Source organism: Lycorma delicatula, chromosome 9 (genome assembly GCF_047948215.1).
Source record: "Lycorma delicatula isolate Av1 chromosome 9, ASM4794821v1, whole genome shotgun sequence".
Taxonomy (NCBI): Eukaryota; Metazoa; Arthropoda; class Insecta; order Hemiptera; family Fulgoridae; genus Lycorma; species Lycorma delicatula.
Window position 1 is genome coordinate 72,735,032 of NC_134463.1, and position 21,033 is coordinate 72,756,064.

At 30.2% G+C, this 21,033-nt stretch overlaps 1 protein-coding gene across 3 annotated transcripts in view; it reads right to left on the reverse strand.

Annotated features, from left to right (window-relative positions):
- LOC142330542 (uncharacterized) overlaps window positions 1-21,033 on the reverse strand; it is a 45,167-nt gene that overhangs the window by 14,323 nt on the left and 9,811 nt on the right. Inside the window, exons 2-4 of one of the 3 annotated variants that reach the window (XM_075375883.1) lie at window positions 10,553-10,645; window positions 3,441-3,589; window positions 1,385-1,566 (exon numbers count right to left, since the gene is read on the reverse strand). In XM_075375883.1, coding sequence (XP_075231998.1) covers window positions 1,385-1,566; window positions 3,441-3,570 — 312 coding nt within the window. In that variant the 5' untranslated portion in view covers window positions 3,571-3,589; window positions 10,553-10,645. Of the gene's footprint in view, window positions 1-1,384; window positions 1,567-3,440; window positions 3,590-10,552; window positions 10,646-15,693; window positions 15,821-21,033 lie in introns of those variants that run through there. The other 2 variants (XM_075375884.1, XM_075375882.1) reach the window with 2 other exon arrangements.

Below are 21,033 nucleotides of genomic sequence, written 5' to 3' on the forward strand. Positions count from 1 at the left end.
GTCCGTAGCTCTGTCTCAAGGATATTTGTTAACTTCTGCGCCTACTGAACTCCCTTGACACGAACCTCCAATTCCTCGTTTTTACCTTGTCTGAGCGAGAGGACCTAATGCGCTCCTTGCCTTTTAGGTACGAGATCTTGCGTTGCCAGCCGCACTTGGACCGCATGAGTTGCCTTGTTCCATTTTTTCGGCTACTAGGATGGTCCGATCCACTAGAAAATATTTTTACCGGGATCTACGCCCGATTCCTAGCAATTTGATATCCCACTCGGTCGGTGTTGGTGGAGGGGGTACGTGTTTTTTGGGGGGTAAGGGAAAGGTATGAGCCCAAAAATCTAGTAAAAAATTTTTTGGTGGAAGGAGGGGGGGCCGAATATGTATCGGCCCAAAAATGTCCCCTCCCAAAAATTGGGGGGGGGATCCGAGGATCTTGATTTTGAATTTGGAGCTGCAGGGGAAAAGTTACAGGAAAAAAAATATCCCTTATATAATCAGCCAAACACTTACAAAAAATTTCGCCTAAACTACTTACTTATAAATATTCTAAGTCGTTGTTTACTTCAACGCAAATGACATAGAAGTCTTGTAGAGACTCGCTCGTAGCACTTAGTCTGTTTTTCTACTAACCTCACTTTATTATACACAGTTTTATATGGAAAAACATGACACAACTAAAAATAAAAAATACAGTGTTGACCGTCGTTCAAAATCCTTAAATTTCACCAAATTGTCCATTCACCTTTCCACTAAAATTTACACAAGCCAAAATGAAATACCATAAAAACAGTCCGAAAAGCAAAGAATCGCAGAGCAAGGATAAGAACGTCCTCTCTGACGGAGCATCCAAACTCGACATATCAACGTAACCTAACGAAACATAATCTATGCACCCTTCGCTCGCTAACTTCGACTGATTAACGTGAAATAGCGTATAATATGCATATTTAGGTTAGCGAGCGTAGATTGTGTTTGGTTAGGTTATGTTGATATGCGTACTATACGTTAGTACACGGAGTAAACATAATCTAAGCGAACAACCTACGCTCGCTTCACTCGATGAGACATTTTGTATTTACGACATCCATGAACATTTTTGAAACGTTATTTTCGTCTGCATCCTATCTGATATTGGTTGTCCATATTTTTTAATAATTAAATTCGGATAATTACAACTCGTATAATTAACTAGAATCACAATTTTTGCCCTTGAAGGACTGACTGTTAATTTACTGTATAACTTTCAAAAACTTTATATCTATAATAGAATCTTTAACATGTTTTACAAACATGGGTTTGTCTGGTTTCAGGATTAAGGTTTTAAAATGTTACTTAAGGAAATTTAACATAACAATAAATTATTAAATTGTAAATGTTGTTACAGTACCTTTATTTGAGCTTTTAGTTGATCAATTATGCATTCTCCTTTAACTTGTAGTAGCAGAGTTATAATGCCCTGATTACGTATTGTATCAACACATGTTCGCACACTTGTTGTTCGAATAAATTCTAAATCAGGGAATCGTTGTTCAAGAAATCTTAGCCATGCAATTCTACATGTTGCAACAACTAGAAAAAAATTATACTGGTAATACATTGGGATTAATAGTATTATAACATACATGTCTAAAGATTATTTTTAGTGTCACTGGATTGCTATTTTCATTAGACACAATAAATAACAAAAGCATGCAGGAAGTGCATGCAAGATGCTGAATGCAGTTGCATTCAGCATGGTTTAATGTTGGTGTTTTATTGGAACCAATTTATTAATCATAGGTTCAGCTGTTGGCTTTTCATCTTGCTTCATACTTTTCAATTTCCATAATGCCACCTCTGAGACCAGAGCGGGGTTGCAGAACCATCAGATTTTATATTGTATTATTCAACTGAAATTACTTATTTCAGTTAGTAATGATATTCCTTAATGTCAATTTTAAGAAAGATACAAAAAACAATATTTTCACTTTTTATTTCTAATTACCAATACCAAGATCGAACAAGACTAGAATTGTTATACATATGTCAAACATGATTTAAAATATTTTTGAGAGTTTATAAGATAGATCTATAGAAGCTGCCTTTGTATATTTTTTAGAAGTAGTAGATGATGATTTATTTACTTTCTACAATAATTTTATAAGTTTTCTTTTGTACATTTATTAATCGAACTAAAAGTATTTGATTTATGAATATAATGTTGCAGAAAATTTATAAAACATTTTATTTTTTAAGCTGAATCATTTTTTAAATATTTTGTTGGAGACTTCATTGTGTGGACTGATCTTTTTTAATATCAACAGTTATATAATTAAAAATAATAAAGAGCAATAATACTCTTTCTGTCAGATCTGTTTAATATAATACTATTTATAAGACATAATCACATATTTAGCAATCTAGTCATTTATTAATCTAACTTACTAACTTACTATTAATATTTAATTAATTCTTATCAAAAGATAAACTGAATAATAAAATGCACACTATAATTTTGCACACTATAATTTTAAGTATTCATTAATGATTTGGTATTTTTTTATTATACGTAACTTTCAAAATGTTTGAGATAAAAATTTATTAATATTCATTTCCAAAATTTCAACTTTTGTTTTTGAAAAGTCAGTTTTTTATCTGTGAAATTGGATTCTTGCTTATGTATTTTATGACCTTGAATGTACATTTTCACATGCGCGAGCACACACACACGTCATGCTGACCCATCAACAAGTTAAACTTTCCTTATCTATATTTTCTTCATAGTTAATGATGTCAACAAGTTCAGTTATCGTGTTTCCAGTTGTACTTTTACTTTCATTTTATAAAAGCATTAGGTTACAGTAGTCCTCATATTATTTCAAAACAGTTTATTTTACTACTGTAAAAGAAATTTATGGTTTACATCAGTGAACTATTAATATACAAAAAAAAAAATACAAAAAAACACAAAACATACAAGGTAATGTCCCAGTACAGTCTATATGTAGTTCATTATTACACATCAGAAAGCGATATATTAATTTATTACTTTGCACTATTTATTCTAGTCTTTCTCAAGATTTTTGTTATCCGTGTAAAGTACCTAGTTATAAAAACATTGTAATCAAAGTTGCATTCTCTGAGAGTAGATTTATTCTACGGTCAGTGCATGAATATAGTAAAAATGTCTCCTGTAGGATGAAATCACTTATGTTTAGATGACTTGGCATGCTTATGTGCATTATTCAATGAAGGTTTGTATGCAATTTATTAGGTGTTATATTAATATGACTGCACATTAGCTCGGAAATTAATTTTCATTTTTTCTATTTTGCTTTGAAGTATCCAGGATTTGCTATCAACAGTGTATATGATATGATAAAAATACAGTATTGCTAATTATATGGAAATATTATGAAAAAAAAAAGTTCATTATTTTCAAAAATTTTATCAAGATACAGTACCAAAATATAGGAAAACTATGCATGGCATAAATGTGATGAACAACACAAAGATCAATAATGTGTAAAGGCTGTCTAGTACACTGAAGTTTTGTTCCAATTCTTTAAGAGCATTTCTGCCCCGGGTTGACATGCTAACCCCACTCAGCACCCTGAAACAAGAGAACAGCTTAACTTAGAATTTATGTTTATTTTATTGAAATATAAACAATATGTAGGTTTGTGCATTTACATACAACCTACTAAAAAATAATTTTGAAAGTATAAACAAAAACACCATTACTGCTTTAAATTTTTTGAACTATTTTATCAAATATAACTGGTTTATTCTGTGCATACAGTTACAAAAGTATTATCATAGTTATTGAATCTATGACAAGTATTGTATCATATTCTAATATAGTGGCAGAAAATAAAAATGGACCATGGTTTGCCATAATCAAAAAAGTTCCAAACACAACTCTTTAAAAAAAAAAAAACAATGTTCTAGGATTCCAAACATGTGAATATGACTGATATCTGGAAGCCAGACTGACTGTAAATTCTGTGTGATACAAAGAAATCTTAAAAGATTTTAGGAGATGTGTATGTTTTCTTTGACAAGTCATGGAATTGATAATTCTGGAACATGATTGTGCTCGGCTATACACATCATGTGCAATGGACAAGGCTCTTGTAAAGTTGAAATTTGAACCTATTCCATACCCACCATACTTAGATTTCACACCCTTGTGGATTTCACTTCTTTCTGCAATTAAAGAGGGGTGTTAAAGGTATTCATTTCACCATGGGTGGATTCAGTGATGTCATGGATGAAGTAAAGATCGGCATCATTCTTCATTGATGGAATGAGAAAACTTGTTCACCTACATTAGGTAAAGGAAAAATAAATGTAAATTTTTGCAGAAAATAAAATGTATTTTTATGTTATATTTATTTAATTTGACTTTTCAGTAGCAAGTCATGAGGGACTGTGCTTTAAACTACAGCCACACCTAGTTCAAGCAAATTGCATTAAATATGAGTAAGTTAAAAAAAAATTGAAACTAAAATTACTTTCAATGTTATTAAATAATAACTGTTAGTTGAAAAAAAATTACTTAAAATAATCAAACATGCTAAGTAGTAAAATTAAATGAACATTATGTATTGCAACGTTCAGTAATAAAGTATATAAGTTCAAAATCTAATGATATTTCAATTAAACACTACAGTTTAAGAATACGGTTATGAAAATAGAGAACTCAACAAAATTATGTAAATACAAGAATTAAAAATTAAAACTTTGTCAATAATGAAATAAAATGAGTAGGTTGGAATGCTTGTTTTGTGCTTCATTAAAATTTTTTATTCATTGATTTAAATTTGTTAATCTAGATAATTTCATCAAAATAATTGCTTTTTTTCTTTTTATGAATTATTTCCAAATTGTAATTTATCTGAATATGTTCCTGTTATAACTGAATGTTTTGTTTTTTGATTGTAACAAAATTAATATTTATTCTGAAAGCCTCTAAATAAATGGGACAGTTTGATAAGAAGAATAAATAAGTATTTTAAATATTTTGATAATATTATGTGTTATCACATCTCCTTCAGTGCATAATATTTACAATTTCACTATTACATGTTAAAGACTGTTATTAAAAATAAATATTACTTTATTACTTTTTCAACTCTGAATTGACTAATCTATATTTTGTTTCATCTGTGAGAATATATATATTTTAATAAGAAAATCCTCTGTCTCACTCGTGATATATAAATTTTTTAATTACTTAGAAAATTGCATTTTGTTTAGTTATTGTTAGGAAAGTAATAAAAAATTATTCTGATTAATAACTATTAAGAAGGATAAAGTTGAAAACTTAAAACCTGCCATTGATGTTTCCTTTTATGTAGCAAACATATGCCAAGTAAGGATTTCACTCCCTCTACAGAGGTGAAGATGGTTAAATTGATCTTTATATTTATAAAATTTATAGTAATAATACATATAATTCATACAGAGTGATTTATGAAGAATGTAATAAATTTTTAGGATATGTTCTACTGATGAAAATAAAGAAGAAAGTTCATGTAAATATAGAGTTGGAAATCTTCATTAGCAGTGTAACAGTAAAAAGCTAACGGCTGGAAAAAGATTCCTGATTATTGTGCCTTCAGTAAAATTAAGCCAGACTGTAATTCTTAGGACTCAAATTAAGGGGTAAATTTAGTGTTTTTACTAGCTGCGGAGGGCGTGCCTACAGCAATATATATACAATATATCGATATATAATAATATAACAAGCAAACCCCTAACCACCACGAGACATGTACTAACAAATCGGGATTTTCCGCTAATGATCGGTACATTCTGGTGCTAAGCTAAGGGGGACGAACACACACATACAAATTCCCTTTAGTAGGGTAGGATATGAAATTTCACTTGAAAAATTGAATGAATAGGTCCCAGAAATGTATTTTAGCATATTTTTTTTTCAGTAAAAAAAAAATTGGGGCTTAGCTTTTAGTGATAGATTAAAAGACAAAAGTTTTGGATAAAAAGCAAATTATTTTATGTTTGATGTAAAATATCTTTATCAAATGTATAGTAAATAGATAAAGTTTTTAAAACAAAGTTGTAGAAAATTTGATTTTGAGTAAAATGATATGAATAAAGGCCATATAAATTAAATATAAACGTAAGAATTTTGAAGTTTATTAAAAACAAAACATATCAAAATGTGACAGATTTTAAATATGTATTTAACAAAACAAATTTATTTATTTCATCAAAATATTTGATATACATATATATATATACACAAAATAATAATTTACAGTAAGTAATTTATATAATTATAATTATTATTATATATATGATTTTTTTTTTAAATGCTTTTATTTACAGTTGCATCAACAATTACAGTCATTAGCAACTAAAGTAACACTATCATGTAGGGTTACATAATAAAAAAAAAAAATCATAAACAATAAAGAAACAGGAACAATAAAGAATAAAGATAGACAAGTAACAACAACAAATACAACTAAAATGCATAAATCAGACAAAAATCACTAAATCGTATTCTTCATTCCACTGTAGGAGAGGAACTGCAACAGGCAGTTTCATACCTTCTTTAATAGAAATTTCATATCTGAACCCAGGTCTAAGTTTTGCCGGATGGTAGCAGATGGTGCACAGACCATTTAACCTTGCAAGCCTCACAGATTTTCTGAGGAGAGCCAAATAGATGAGTGTGGGTAAGCTTAGTGTGTCCAATCCTTAGCCGGGTTAAGATGACTTGGTCTCTTCTGGGCTCGGGGAAGGAGGTTTCTCGAGCACATTCTCCTGGATGTTATGTAATGCTGTGGGAGGACTCAGCAGTCAGAACCTATTCCACTGAGCCCGCAATTTTACATGGACTGATCTCATGAAGTCTCTCTCACATGTCGATTGTACTTGGATGCCATTTATTGCAGCTCTCTTGGCAGACTCATCAGCCTGTTCGTTCCCAAGGATGCCCTAATGGCCAGGAACCCATACCAGAACCACAGTCTTATTTATCCTTGAAAGGATATCATGAATAATCTTGACGATGGATTCAGAATGTCTGCAACTCAAGCTCTCAAGTCCATTCCTAGAGTTGGTAATTACTAGGAAGCTGTCATTGCTATGGGGTTTGATAACTTTCAAGATGAAGTAAATTGCATAGGCCTTGCAAAAGAACAGAAGAACAGGCATTAAGTTTATATAATATCTCGGAGTCAGGGAGTAAAACAGAACAGCCACATCCATCAGCCGAGACAGAGCCATCTGCGTAGATGAGAATGTACCCACTGTACTTCTTCCTCAACCAATCAATAACAAATTTAATATGGTATGGTAATAATAACTTCCAAACAATTCAGTCCATAAAACCTGCCACAGTTTTAAGTAGATATTAAATGAAACAACATTTTAAAAATATTTTAAAACATAAAAATTAAATATTTTAGAAAAATAAACAATACAAATTAAATTAAAAATAAAATAAAGCAATTTATGAGGCATCTTTAAGCTAATTAAAAATTAATTTTATCAAAATTTGTTTGAAATAATTTAGTTTATAAGTTGACAATACTATTATTATAACAGTTGATTCCAACAATTAAGTATTTTGTACTACGTTTGAATAGCAATAGACATTTAAATAAGTGAATGAAATAGTGAACGTATGTCATTATCTAACAATGGCTTATAAATTTTACAATGAAGAATATCTAGACATCATCTTTATTTATGATTTCTTCAGTGGAAATGCATGAAGTGCACAGTGAGAATATCATCAGCAAAGACGTCTGAATAGGAGGATTCAAGTAGGTTAAAATTTAGCTTAGTATTGTGAGGAGGTGTTTAGGAAAGGAATTTTTAAAAAACTGGTTAAAAACTCCTTATTGATGTACTTTAACTCTTTTTTAATTTAAAAGGAAAAACCAAAACTGTAAACTTGAAATTGACAGGAATGGTCTCCTTCATAGTAAACTGATGCTTAGAAGGGACATTTTCCTCATTCACCTCTACTTGTGGTAAAAATATACTAAGAGCTGAAAACAGTATAAAACAATTTTTTTAAAGCCAGAGAATCTTGTTTTAAGTTGAGATTTGCCTGAAATATTTTACTCCAACATTACTTAGAATATTATTTGCTCTTCAGTTTAGGAATCTTTCTTTAAATAACCCCTACGAGGGATCCCTTAAATGAGATTAAACTTTCATTACTTAGCATTTCCACATATCTTATGAACTATTTATGATAGAAACATAAAATTTAAAACAGATGATAGCTGACATTCAATAAAATTATCTCTTAATTTTTCTTTTATGGGTGGATTTTGTAGTTTTTATATATTATGTGATCCAATTATGACAGAATTTGGCCTTAAAAGTAACTCAAACAATGACTAAAATAAATTGGGGCTTAATTTTTAATTAGCTCTAAATGTGTGGGACAAGAATTTGTATGAATTACGGGAAACTTGTGATATCCTTGATCAGAACTGTCTACAAAATACACAGTCAATAAATAAAACAAAAAAATATAAGAGATTTAGGTTCATATTAATAATTAAAAACAATAAAAACAAAAGTATTTCATTTAAAAAAAATTTGTGGAAAAATCTTTTAAATACATTCGTATTTTTAATTTAAGAAAAATGGAAACAGACAAAAGGAGATGTACTGTATTGATTTATACAAAAAAAGTTTAATGTCTGTATTATAGATATGGATATAACTTTTTACTTTCTTGTATGAAGTAAAGGAAGTATTGTGATCGCGAAAAAATTCAGATTTTAGATTTCAATGGAAATATCAATTTTGACCAGTCCTGAATCCATTTTGACTAGTTTCGGCGTAACGGCTATACGTATATATATGTATGTATACCAAAACTGTGAAACAAAACGATAACTAAAAAACGATTAGCCGTAGGATGTTGAAATTGTGGATTTAGGACTGTTGTAACATCTAGTTGTGCACCACCCCTTTTAATTGCAATTGACTGAACCAAAAGTGTCTAAAAAAGCACAAAATCCCAAAGAATTTGGATTTTGGAATTTTTCTTAACTGCAGTAATAAGCCCTCATTAAGAACTTTTCAACGATACATCATAAGTGGTACTTATTTTCATTAGTTCCAGAGTTATAGCCAAATAAATTTTAATTAATGAAATATGTGTGTCTTACAAGTATAAGCACATTGGTCGAATCAGACTTAATCTCCTTTTTTTATGTTTTTTTATTATTTTTTTAACTTTTCTTTAATTTAAATATATTGATTTAATAATTATTAACCGTGATTGTAAAAATATATTTACAATAAATAATAATTTAATATTAATAAAAAAAATATGAAAAAAATCAGAAGTTATTAGTGAAATAGAATATTATGTGTATTTAAAAATGTATATATGAAATTTAATAGGCATTATTACATATGAGTATATGTAATAAATTTGGTGAAACATCTGATTATTTAATATAAATTGAAAATTATAGTTAGAATCATATTATTTTTGGATTTTCTAATTTAATTTCTGTTTAATTTTTGATAAAATAGGCCCTCACAAGAGCATGTACGCTTAGGTATATATGCCCAATCTTTAATAAATTGCAATCTTATCTTTTAATTCATTACTCTTCTGATATTCTCAGACAATATTCTCCCTAAGTCAGAGTTGATCATCATTTCGTTTATTTGCTTTTTGTTGTCAGTCATTTAATCGCTCTTTGGTTTGATATAATTCTTCTGATCTTAATTTGTGTACACTTTCTCTAGTTTTTTAATTTTCTCCCTCTTTATATCCATCATCCTCTCTTAATCTTTTTATTCTTTCCTTGGTCTTAATGTTTTCTTCCTCTTTACATTTATCATCTTCTCCTAATATTTTTATTCTTTCTTTGGTTTTAACATTTTGTTCTTCTTTATATTTATCATCTTCTCTTAATTTTTTTTCTCTTCCCTTGTTCTTAACATTTTCTTCCTCTTCATATTCATCTTCTTGTCATTTTTTTGAGATATATTTCTTCATGTTATCTTTCTTTTTCCTATATGATTGTTTCTTTTTCATTTTTGATTATTCACCAAATAATCCAATAATAAAAACTGAGTATTTTACACCGTAAGGTTGAAATTAACATTTTTAATCAGAATATAGGAGTTCACAAATCGAAATAGTTTAATTTTTATTAACTTTCATTTACATTACACTGACCAGAAATCTGAAACTTTTGTTAATCATAAACTCATGAAGATATGAATAATACTGATCTAGTAGTACGAGCAGTAAAGGGACTTTTACTCTATCCTAATTTTTCATATAAGATTGTTGAATTAATAACTGTATAAATATTTGATGTTAATAAACACTAATATTTCAGCAATTTTGTAACTGCCTACCTTATTAAAGAATTGGAGGATTGTATCTCACTTTCAAATGAAATAAGTTTAAATGATGTGCAGCAAAAAATGTTTGTATGTAATTTAATAGGCATACAAGGAAGTTATGTGATGTCTACATCAGATTTTTTTTATGAATAGGAGAGACTATTTATTGTACCATTCCAATAGATAAAAAGAAACAACTCACTTTATATCCTTAATGTTAAATTGTAAAAAACATTAAAAAATAGCTTCATTATATTTCTCATGTTGAGATCAATACATTTTATTTATTTTCATACTGAAAGAAAAAGAAAAAGTGTTTTTGACTGAGTTATTAACCAATAAAAATTTACATGAGCTCATTCTATGCTAAGGTAAATTAAATCTTGCATTGTAAGATGTTATGAAATTTAGTTAAAACAACCAGAGTAAAAATATTTTTTTGCTATTTGAACAAATAAATAACTTTTAAGAAATTAATCTACTCTTTGTCATGGTGAAAACTGGTTACATATTCTGAGAAAATCAAAACAAAATTTGATTCATTTACTCTAGTACACATGATATTGTAACAGCTCTGGGAAATAACTGTGATTAGGCATCAGTTTCTACTTGTAAAGTAAATAAATAAATAAGAATGAATTAAAAAAAAATTATTTTATAATGCAAATTTACCAATTTATATAAAAAGCTTTCAACATCTTGGTAAAAACTGATATGTAAAAGATTGTAGTTGTAATGATCAACTAATTAAATATTCATTATGATTAAACCAGCAATTAAAAGAGTTCAAGTAATTAAAAAACTTAGAACATTTTTGTTACAATGATAATGCTTTACCTGATATAATATTTTGTGGCTGATGAAAAAACCATTTATTCAACATTTTTTTAATATAAATTAGTAAGGTTATACTATTTTGGTATGTTTGTAGGTGATTTAAAAAAATTAATTGAAAAACAGAAGACAACATAAATATTTATATATGTATTTGTGTGTGTGTGTGTGTGTGCACACACACACACACACATACACACAAATGTTTAGACTGAACTACTGATAATGTATGCATGCATATAATGTACATATATGTATATATATAAATATAAAGTATGTATGCGTGCATGTATATATAAACTTTGATATTTATAAAATGATGGAATGTGAATATGTCTGTCCTAACTCTGAAAAATGTTAATATTATCTGAAACTGATAAGATGTCCTAAATGAGAGCCTGATATCACAAATTACATTCTTACTATGGAGGACAAGCATTACAAATCATAGAAAGTAAAACTACAATTAAAGTTGAATAAATTTATTTCAATAATTTTATTGTAGGATAAGAAGTTACTGGGAATGATAAAAAATCATGATGGAACAAATGTCTTTAATCAAACCGGTTATTTTAGTGTTAAGTCTGAGGAGAGTTTATTTAAATTTAAGCAAAACTATTAAAGAAATTGATAACTTGGTATGATTGTTAATATTAATTTGAAAATTGGCTTAAAGTAATTTACAGAGATAGTCTAAACTTTTTCACCTCATTTTCTTTGTCTTTTATCCCTGTCTTCCCCCAAGGTCTAAGACTGGTAGGAAAGATTAGACAGGTTCTTTTACTTCCAGATTCTCTTGTTATCAAGATGCCATTCCAGCAGTTCACAGCATGAATGAATCATCAGATCTGTTAGATATCTATGTATTTATTATAAAAATCCATTCTATTAAGATAATTAAGCTGCTTAATGCAACATAACCTTTTTTTTGTATAAAATCAGTGTTTTATGTTGTAAAAAGTTGTTGACCATGTCGTAACTTACCAAAAAAATGAAAGGATAGTTTTTATGTATTATGGACTTATTTCTGAAATAATTATATTCTCTGATAAAATATTTTTATTATTATAAAATTTTAACAAAAAGGAATTTGCTTTTTTTTATACTGTTCCTTAATATAATAAAGGTCATTCTTTAAGAAATTAAGATTGTTAGCTGTTCCACCTATTAAACAATATTAAAATCATTTCTTTTGTTTATTTTGTTCTTTTGTAAAACCCAGTCTTTGTCATAGTTCTAGACAATGCCTTACTTAGTACCTGAGAAACCTTTGAGCCTAAATAATGTAACAAGAGCAAAGTGGAATCATATCTTTTCTAAAGGTTTTAAAGAAACAAACCACCAAATATAGATGTGTTAAGTGACAAAGAAAATAATTATAGGCAACCTGGCATGAGATTTGTTTACTCTAGAAACTGGCATAAAAACATGATAATAAACATCCCATGCCAAGCTTATTAAGGAAAGTGAGATGTGAAGAGTTTTCCATTACCCTCTTCACTGAGGTAAATATACTGCTGCACATCAGCATACCAAAATGCAGAAATTGTCCAGTTTTAAAGTGTTACCTGCACTTTGTTCAAAGGGTCTGGCTGTATCGTGAACATTCTTTTCTGTTTGAGAAAGTAACTTTGACTAGTGCATCTTGTACCTGAGATCCTTTCTTTACATTATAATTATAAAAAATTGAGATAAATAATACAAAGCAACAAATTAATAATGTATGCTTTCAGTTGAAAAACTATGTATTATATATATATATTGTCTATGCTTAGTTAGGAACAGTAGGATGTGATAGGAAATTAAATGTTATATTATAAATGTAGGACAGTGTAGGGCCCTGTTCAAAATTGTAAAGCATCCTGTGGGTGAATCATTCTCTTACATTCTTGATCCCATTTTCCTGATTATTAGTTATGTGGATGTAGGCCTAATCCTACTGGATCTTCAATGCTGAGAATAGTAATTGTAACTGACAAGGTGATCATCATGTTAACAAGCATGTCATGTATTACTAATTAAAGTTAGGTGTGAAATGGTTCTTTACAGGCTTCTTCACTAAGCAAATTAAAACACCTGCATTTGTTTTAGGTTCCATTTTAGGAATGATTTGTTTGTATTTAGGATTAGGATTGGATTTTGTTTGTAAGAACAGTTAGTGAAATTTTAAGAGCCTGCTGTGAGTCAGTCTAAAAGTAAAATAAGTAATAAACATATAGATTTTTTACAATAATAAAAGTTTACCTACTTCATATTTCGCTACTAAATTCAAATTGTGCATACACTACAGAAGTGTATACAATAATTTGATGTTTTACACTTCAAAATCCACTCTTTCTTATAGCCATGACACATATGAAGCACAAGTGGTACAGAGACATCAGTCAACTGCTTTCTTTGAGAGTAATGATGTTTTATATACAGCCAGTACATGTGTGGACAGACTGGAGTTTTCAATTGTATTGCTAAATATTAACTTCATTTCACTGAGCTTGGCATACTGATATGCAAAATAGTATATCTGGGTTGGTAAAGAAAACAACAGAAAATCATTTTCCCAAATAATGCTGAGGAGAGAAGCTTGTATTTCTTGAAAATATGTATGCTAGTTTCAAGAACGACTTTTACCTATGTCAGTTAATCTTCAGCTATTAAGTTATGGTATCTTCCATTTATGCAGAATTATTTATTAAATATTTTTAGTAAGAATTAATTACTTTTTTAAAGAATTTCAAATCATTTATTAAACATATCTATAGGAAAAATACAAATTTATAGTGAAATGATAGTAATAACTTTAATGTTGACTAATAATTTTATTATTCACTGCTGTTATGGGGAAAATCATGTATTTTTAGCATCAGATTTCTTTCTATCAAAGAATATGTTTTACCTCATCAGGGAGTTTACCTTAAAATGAATCCGTCAGTTTCAGAAATGATATGAACCTTTGAATTTATGTAAAAGAAAACCACTAAAAGACAACTTATCATTGACCAAATTACTTTTAACTGTTCTTTTTTCTTAAATATTAACCAAATATAGGTTTAGTCCAGAATGCCAAACTTATTTAGTCTTATGTAAGTAAAATACCAGCTCATTAAATAATATTCAGAATATATTTTAATTATTTATTACACAAATGTAAATTTAAGGTTATGCTTATTACATAAACAGTATATTTACAATTAGTTTAATTTCCTTCAGTTGGCAGCCCTTCTAAGAATCAGACAATTTACCTCCAACTTTGTATTATTATAATTTTTGAGGTTATAATAGTTTAGTACAATTTGTTCAATTGTTGTTAATTAGTTTTAATTATCTTCAGTATCTAGGTTTAAAATTAAATTTTTCTTTTCAAGATGAATATGACATTGAAAACAAGAGTGATAATAACTGTAATATGTCCTGTATACGTGCAGGCATGTCAGGGAATGTACAGTTTATTAGGTAAAATAAACGAAATCATTAAGACGTTTTTTCCTAGATTGATTGAGAGTTAATGAAGATAAGAAAATCAGTGTTAGGGATAATACTACTTTAATAATAAAAAATCTCTAAATAGAATCCCAGGTTCATAGTTTTAATGTGTAAACCTTTTTTCCTCAATTAGGTTTAAATGTTCATAGTTATAGTGTTCTACAAAGACCTAAATGTTGAGTTAAAAAGACATAAAAATTGACAGAAGAGTGAAACATTTTTTTAAATGCATTTTATCTGAAGGAAGGTATTTTCTTATACAAAAAAAAAGAAAATAATCTGATTAAGTCTTCTTAATCCAAAGGATGTTGGTTGATACATAAAACATCCCAAAAAGAAATTGTTCTGTGGGGGGTTGCTTTTCAATATTTCAATATTTATTGACAAACCTTGAATCATGCCATAAATAAGAAAATGTATGGAATTCTAAAAAAGTATTAACTTTCAATTTCTTTATTGGCCAAGAGATTTTCTAGGCCCTGAGGCCTGATCCTACAGAAAATTTTTGGTACATTTTAAAAGGAAACAGTTTTTAGTGTTTATACCTTTAATAGTGTTCAGAAGAACTATTACTAATAAAAATGTGATCTACATATGACATATTTTTTTTTGTATCATTTTTAAGCTATAATAAATATTTGTTAATTAGAACTTTGTTCATATTAGTTTATTCAATACTGAACCTACAAAAACTTATCAAGAAATAGGTGTTTTGAACTAATAATACTCTTTACTAAGAGAAACACATGTTTTTGCGTTTTAAAACACTAAAACATTTTTTAAATAGTCCTATTTTAGACCTACACTTTTTCATAACTCAATGACTAAATTTTTACGATATTGGTTGTAGCTATTTTATTGGAGCTTAAAATCCAAAGCTTACCAGTACATCACTCAAGCAGTCAACATCAATCATGTTCATGAAAAGACTCTGCACAATCTTATCCACTAAAAGAATGTAAAAAAGTAAAAATCCAAAAAAATTAAAACAATGAAATTTCACATTCATTACATATAAATAGTATTCACCTGTTGTTATAATAAAATGTAGACAAATAATTTGAAATGGATTGCTAGCATTGAAATCTGGAACACTATAATATATTAGACACTAGAATATATAACTGTTATTTTTATTATCTTAGATGTGGCAAATGAACAGATTAAATTATATACACATAAAAAAAATAACAATAAGTAAATAATAACAATCAAATGTGGTTCAGTACAAGTTACAATCCGTGTAAACACACACACACACACACACACACACACACACACACACACACACACACACACACACACACCCACAAACACACACACAAACACACATACACAAAGGAGTCTATAACAAGTAGGTTCCCGAGTCAAAGTTCACTTCTATATAAAAAAAAAGAATTACCAGATATTCAATACTTTTGTGCAATGATTTTATCAACGTAAAACTATTTTATCACTAGTTCATGCAATATGCACAACAAACCCTGGCACAAATCTGTTTCTTTTAATTAATATATTATTTTTACGGTCATGTACTAAGTCAGCAAATAATTTCAACTTCTTTAATTGAAGAAAATTAATGGAAACTGTATAACATAAAAGATTTATGTCTTTAATTGACTGTAAGTACTGTATTTAACAATCGATTTGTCTGAAATTTCTTTTGAGCATCAAATTAAATTAACAAAACGTACAGTTTTAGTATGTAATCAAAAAGTGAGTTGCATTTAAATTGTGTCTGTTCATTTACACTGTCTGTTACTGAGAGAATTTTTTTACTAAATACTGAAAGACTTTTTGACTACATGTCTGCTTAAATACTTGTACATCTTTGCCTTAAAAAAAATAAAAAAACAGCTACTAGTCGTAACTGACACCAGTGTGAGATCACCAATACCAGTCACTGAAGAATATCATGAGACAAAACATTTTCAAGTAAACAATTACAAAGGTTATATTATAAAATTTGATTTGGTTTGTTGTTGCTAATATTAATATTTTAAAAATAATTAAATATTTTGAATACTGAAATGCTGTGTTGACTTTTTTTGTAAAGAAAAAAATTGTTGATCCTTTGTGTGATATAGGTTTTGTGATTTATCTTGGTGCCCATGCAAAATTTGAAATAAAATGGTTGGTAAATTAAATACTTGCAGGTAAACAAAAACTTAAATATCTTCTGGGGAAACAATGTAACAGTAATAGTACTTTTACTTCCTTGTACGAAGTAAAGGAAGTACTGTAATTGTGAAAATTTTCGGTTTTCAGATTTCAACGCAAATATCTATTTAGATCATCCCTAACTCATTTTACTAGTTTCGGCGTGACGTCTCTACGTACGTATGTGTGCGTATGTATCTCGCATAACTCAAAAACTATTAGCCGTAGAATGTTGAAATTTTCTATTTAGGACTCTTGTAACATTTAGTTGTACACCTTTCCTTTTGATTGCAATCGATTGGGTCAAAAAGGTACATACAGTCAGACCTCTAAATAAGGCGGGGTTTCTATTTTGAAACATTTGGATTTTGGACTTTTTCTTCAGTAATTAGTCCTTATTGTGAGCTTTTCAACGAATATCATAAGTGGTACTTATTTTCATTAGTTCCAGAGTTATAGCCAAATATAATTTTAATTAATGAAATATTTGGATCTTACAAGGGAAAGGCAAATCGAATCAGACATCTCCTTGTTTTTTAACTTTTTTTTCTGTAATTTAATTATATTGATTTATTAATAATTATTAAACTCTGATTGTAAAAAAAAATTAACAATAAATAATAATTAAATAATACAATACAAAAAAAAATATATATGAAAAAAAATCAGAAGTTATTAGTGAAATAAAATTTTATGTACTTTTCATTATAATTTAGAAATTTTTACAGTCAGAGGTTAATAATTGTTAATAAATCAATATATTTAAATTTAAAAAAAAGTTAAAAAATATATGCACGAGTTTATAGCCGGATTCAAGCCGATGTGTGCATGATTACGGATCCGACACGTTCTTACTTACACCACGTATCTACTTGAACGACGTGAAACAGAATTATTATATAAACTAATATAAAACGCTAAGGAAATTTTTAGGGCCATTTGTCTCGAGTATAATTGAATATTGCGTGTTAGTATTTTGTGATGAAGACAAGTGAACAGTGTACTATTCACAAGCGCAACATGGTTCAAATTGGTGTTCCTATTAGAACTTGGTTCTCCATTTCTTCTGTATAAATACATAATTTATTTTTATTTATGCATTTGTTTCAGTCTAACTGATAATAATTATCGCTATAAAATTTAGTAATCTTCTCATGTTTCGTTTTTATTTTCATTATTTTGATGGTTACGTCATAATAATATTAAAAAAAAACATAGTATAAGATAGATATAAGACTTACATTTATATGAAGAGTAATAAAGGGACTTTTTCTCTATCCTAATATTTCAGGTAAGATTGTTGAATTAATAATTGTACGAATATTTTATGTTAATATAAACTAATATTTTAGCAATTGTGTAAATATTCACTCTATTAAAGAATTGAAGGGTCGTATCTCACTTTTTGTGAGACATACCATGCCCCCAGATCCTGTAAAAATCTATACAAGGACCTTCCCTTAGTCGTGGCGTGCCATTCTTGCTGCCATGCTTCCATCGCGAGACTGTAAAGCCTCCTCTGAATGCGGGAGATGGGCAACTGTTCGTAATTTAGAACCGGTGCATTAATATCACCGTTCCGCTCCGGTAATGGCCCGGCTCGAAACCGCATCCCAAATACCTTGGCCTCCCTGCCTCTTTGCAATTTCCACATGGCCGCCCGAACTTTCATCACTTAATTGATTGGTAGAGCCTTTCCCAATACAATAGTAGCCTCGCAGGAGGTTGTTTTAAAAGCACCAGTACATACAATTAAGGCTCTGCGCTGGACACTCCTTAAATTTGTCATAAATGGCAAAGGAATCTTCTCTGCACTGCCTGAATCTGAAGATCCGTTATGTCTGTTATAATTCCAAATAATAGAACAACATTCTAAAGCAGGCATAAAAGACCCCTAATCAGTCGCAGAAGAATGTCAACCTACCGAAAATGAGTATCCAATCCAAAGCACCAAACCTAAGTTTCTTCCAGCTATGGAGGTGGTTTTGTGAATATGAGTTGTAAAAAACAATTTAGGTTCAAAGTTAACTCCCAAATTACAAACATTATCGACTGAATGTATGACAACACCATCTAATAAATATGAATATTTAATCCATAATGACTTCCTGGTAAACGTCATAACCTTAGTCTTGTCGATGTTCAACTGCAAATCATTAACAACTGCCCATCTATTCATAAGATCGACATCGGTCTGCAGATGCATAAAGTCACTGCAGTCTTTAATACGCCCATAAATCATCGGCAAAGAGAAGATATTCAGATTGAAGACCCTTGCCAATATGATTTATAAAATGGTTAAACAAAAGTAACGCTAAATTTGACCCTTTGGGATCCCAGAAGTTGCTACAAACCTACCAGAACTCTCACTCACTACCCTGACATGTTAGTGAGATATGAATACGAACGTAACCAATTTAAAAAAGCTCCATCAATGCCGTATCCATGCAACAAAATATCATGCGACACCGAGTCGAAGGCCCTACAAAACTCGAAGTGCACAACATCGACCTGTCCTCTATTTTCAACCTCAGATATCATAATGATATTTCGTTAAGAATGATCGCAGTTGATCTATTCGATATAAAGCCATGGTGCCTGGCATCAGTATACAATGAAAGTGACCTATATAGGTGATTGCAGCTAATCTTCTCAAAATCCTTGGCAACAGAACGCAAAACTGAAACAAGTCTGTAATTAATGATATCCTGCAAATTATCATTCTCGGGAATAGGTGAAATCAAAGAGAGTTTTCAACATTCTGGAAATATACCAATCCTCAAACTAAGATAACAATGCAATCACAGGAGCAATCAAGATACCATCACCTTTAATGATATACGACAGTACCTATAGTGTCCAACAGTATATTTCACCATCAACAAGCATCTTCGGGTAATGGTAGGGATTCCAACCACCATCAGCAGACTACCGGCTATTCCTATCAAGACTCGGCTCGGAACCGTTTTACACATCCAGGCCGAGTCCTCTTATCCTAGCCTGAGAAGGTTGTCATCTAGTTTGAATCTGGCCCAAGACGACCCAGGTCGCCCTTCTTGGTCATGAGGATACCCCCGACGAATCATCGCATCCACATTCTGGAGATCGTGCTCCGAGATCCGTCCCTCGATTTGCCATCCATCAAGCACGCGCGAAAATGTGTGCTCGACGTCATCCCGTACACCGGGACAATAGAGCAGTCGAGAGACGGTGCGTTTCCTATGACATGGAGATAAGAGCGGAAGTACCGGTGACCGTTAAGAGCTGGGTCACGTAGTATTCCACCTCTCTATGCCGCCGCTCTGTCCACGGTCTGAACAGAGGGATAAACCTTGCGGTCTATCATCCTCTGGTCTCTTGGTCCCAGGTATCTTGCTAGTCGAGGAACATACAAGTCCTCTTCTCCACGGTGATGGTCCACACCATCACCATCATGATTTGCCTGTTCACCGCCTCTTGCCGCTCAGTTAAGAATAATAAAAATAATTTTCCTTTAATATCCTATCATTTTGCTATACATCATAGGCACCTAAGAAAAGTCAAAATAAAACAATTTCTCTACTTTAAAAAATTTCCGTCTAAAATTTTTGGTAATTACTATGGTATATGGATCTAATTCTCTGTTAATATTTTCCATTTATAGATTCGGTTTGGAAAGTTCAGTACATATTTAATATTTCTTGTAGGTAATATAACCTTTTTTGGAGTAGGGCATCAGCTAACCGACCTTTTTTTTTCTTTTCTGTTTAGCTTGCGGAACCACCGTAAGGTATTACGTCAGAGGATGAATAAGAATGATATATGTATGAATGTAAATAACGTGTAGCTTTTTACAGTCTCAGGTTGACCATTCCTATGATGAGTGGTTAATTACTGAAACCTAACCACCAAAGGTAGACTACCAAAGATCGGTATCCACGATCTAACCGACCTTTTTTTTTCTCTCATCTCCCCTGGGCCGGATCGACTTGCTGGTATAACGCCACCCAGGGGAGTATCTTTAGACTCTAATGGGCCTCCCCGCCTACCGGCTGTACGTCCGGCATGGCAGTTCGGCCCACCGATTCAGCTCTTTTTGAGAGGTCCTTATTTTAGTTGCCCAATTCTGACACCACGCCATACCTGGTTGGCCGTGACGATCTAACCGACCTGAAAAAACCAAATAACTCGACTATTTTAGAACTCAAAATTTAATTGTCAAAGAATCGT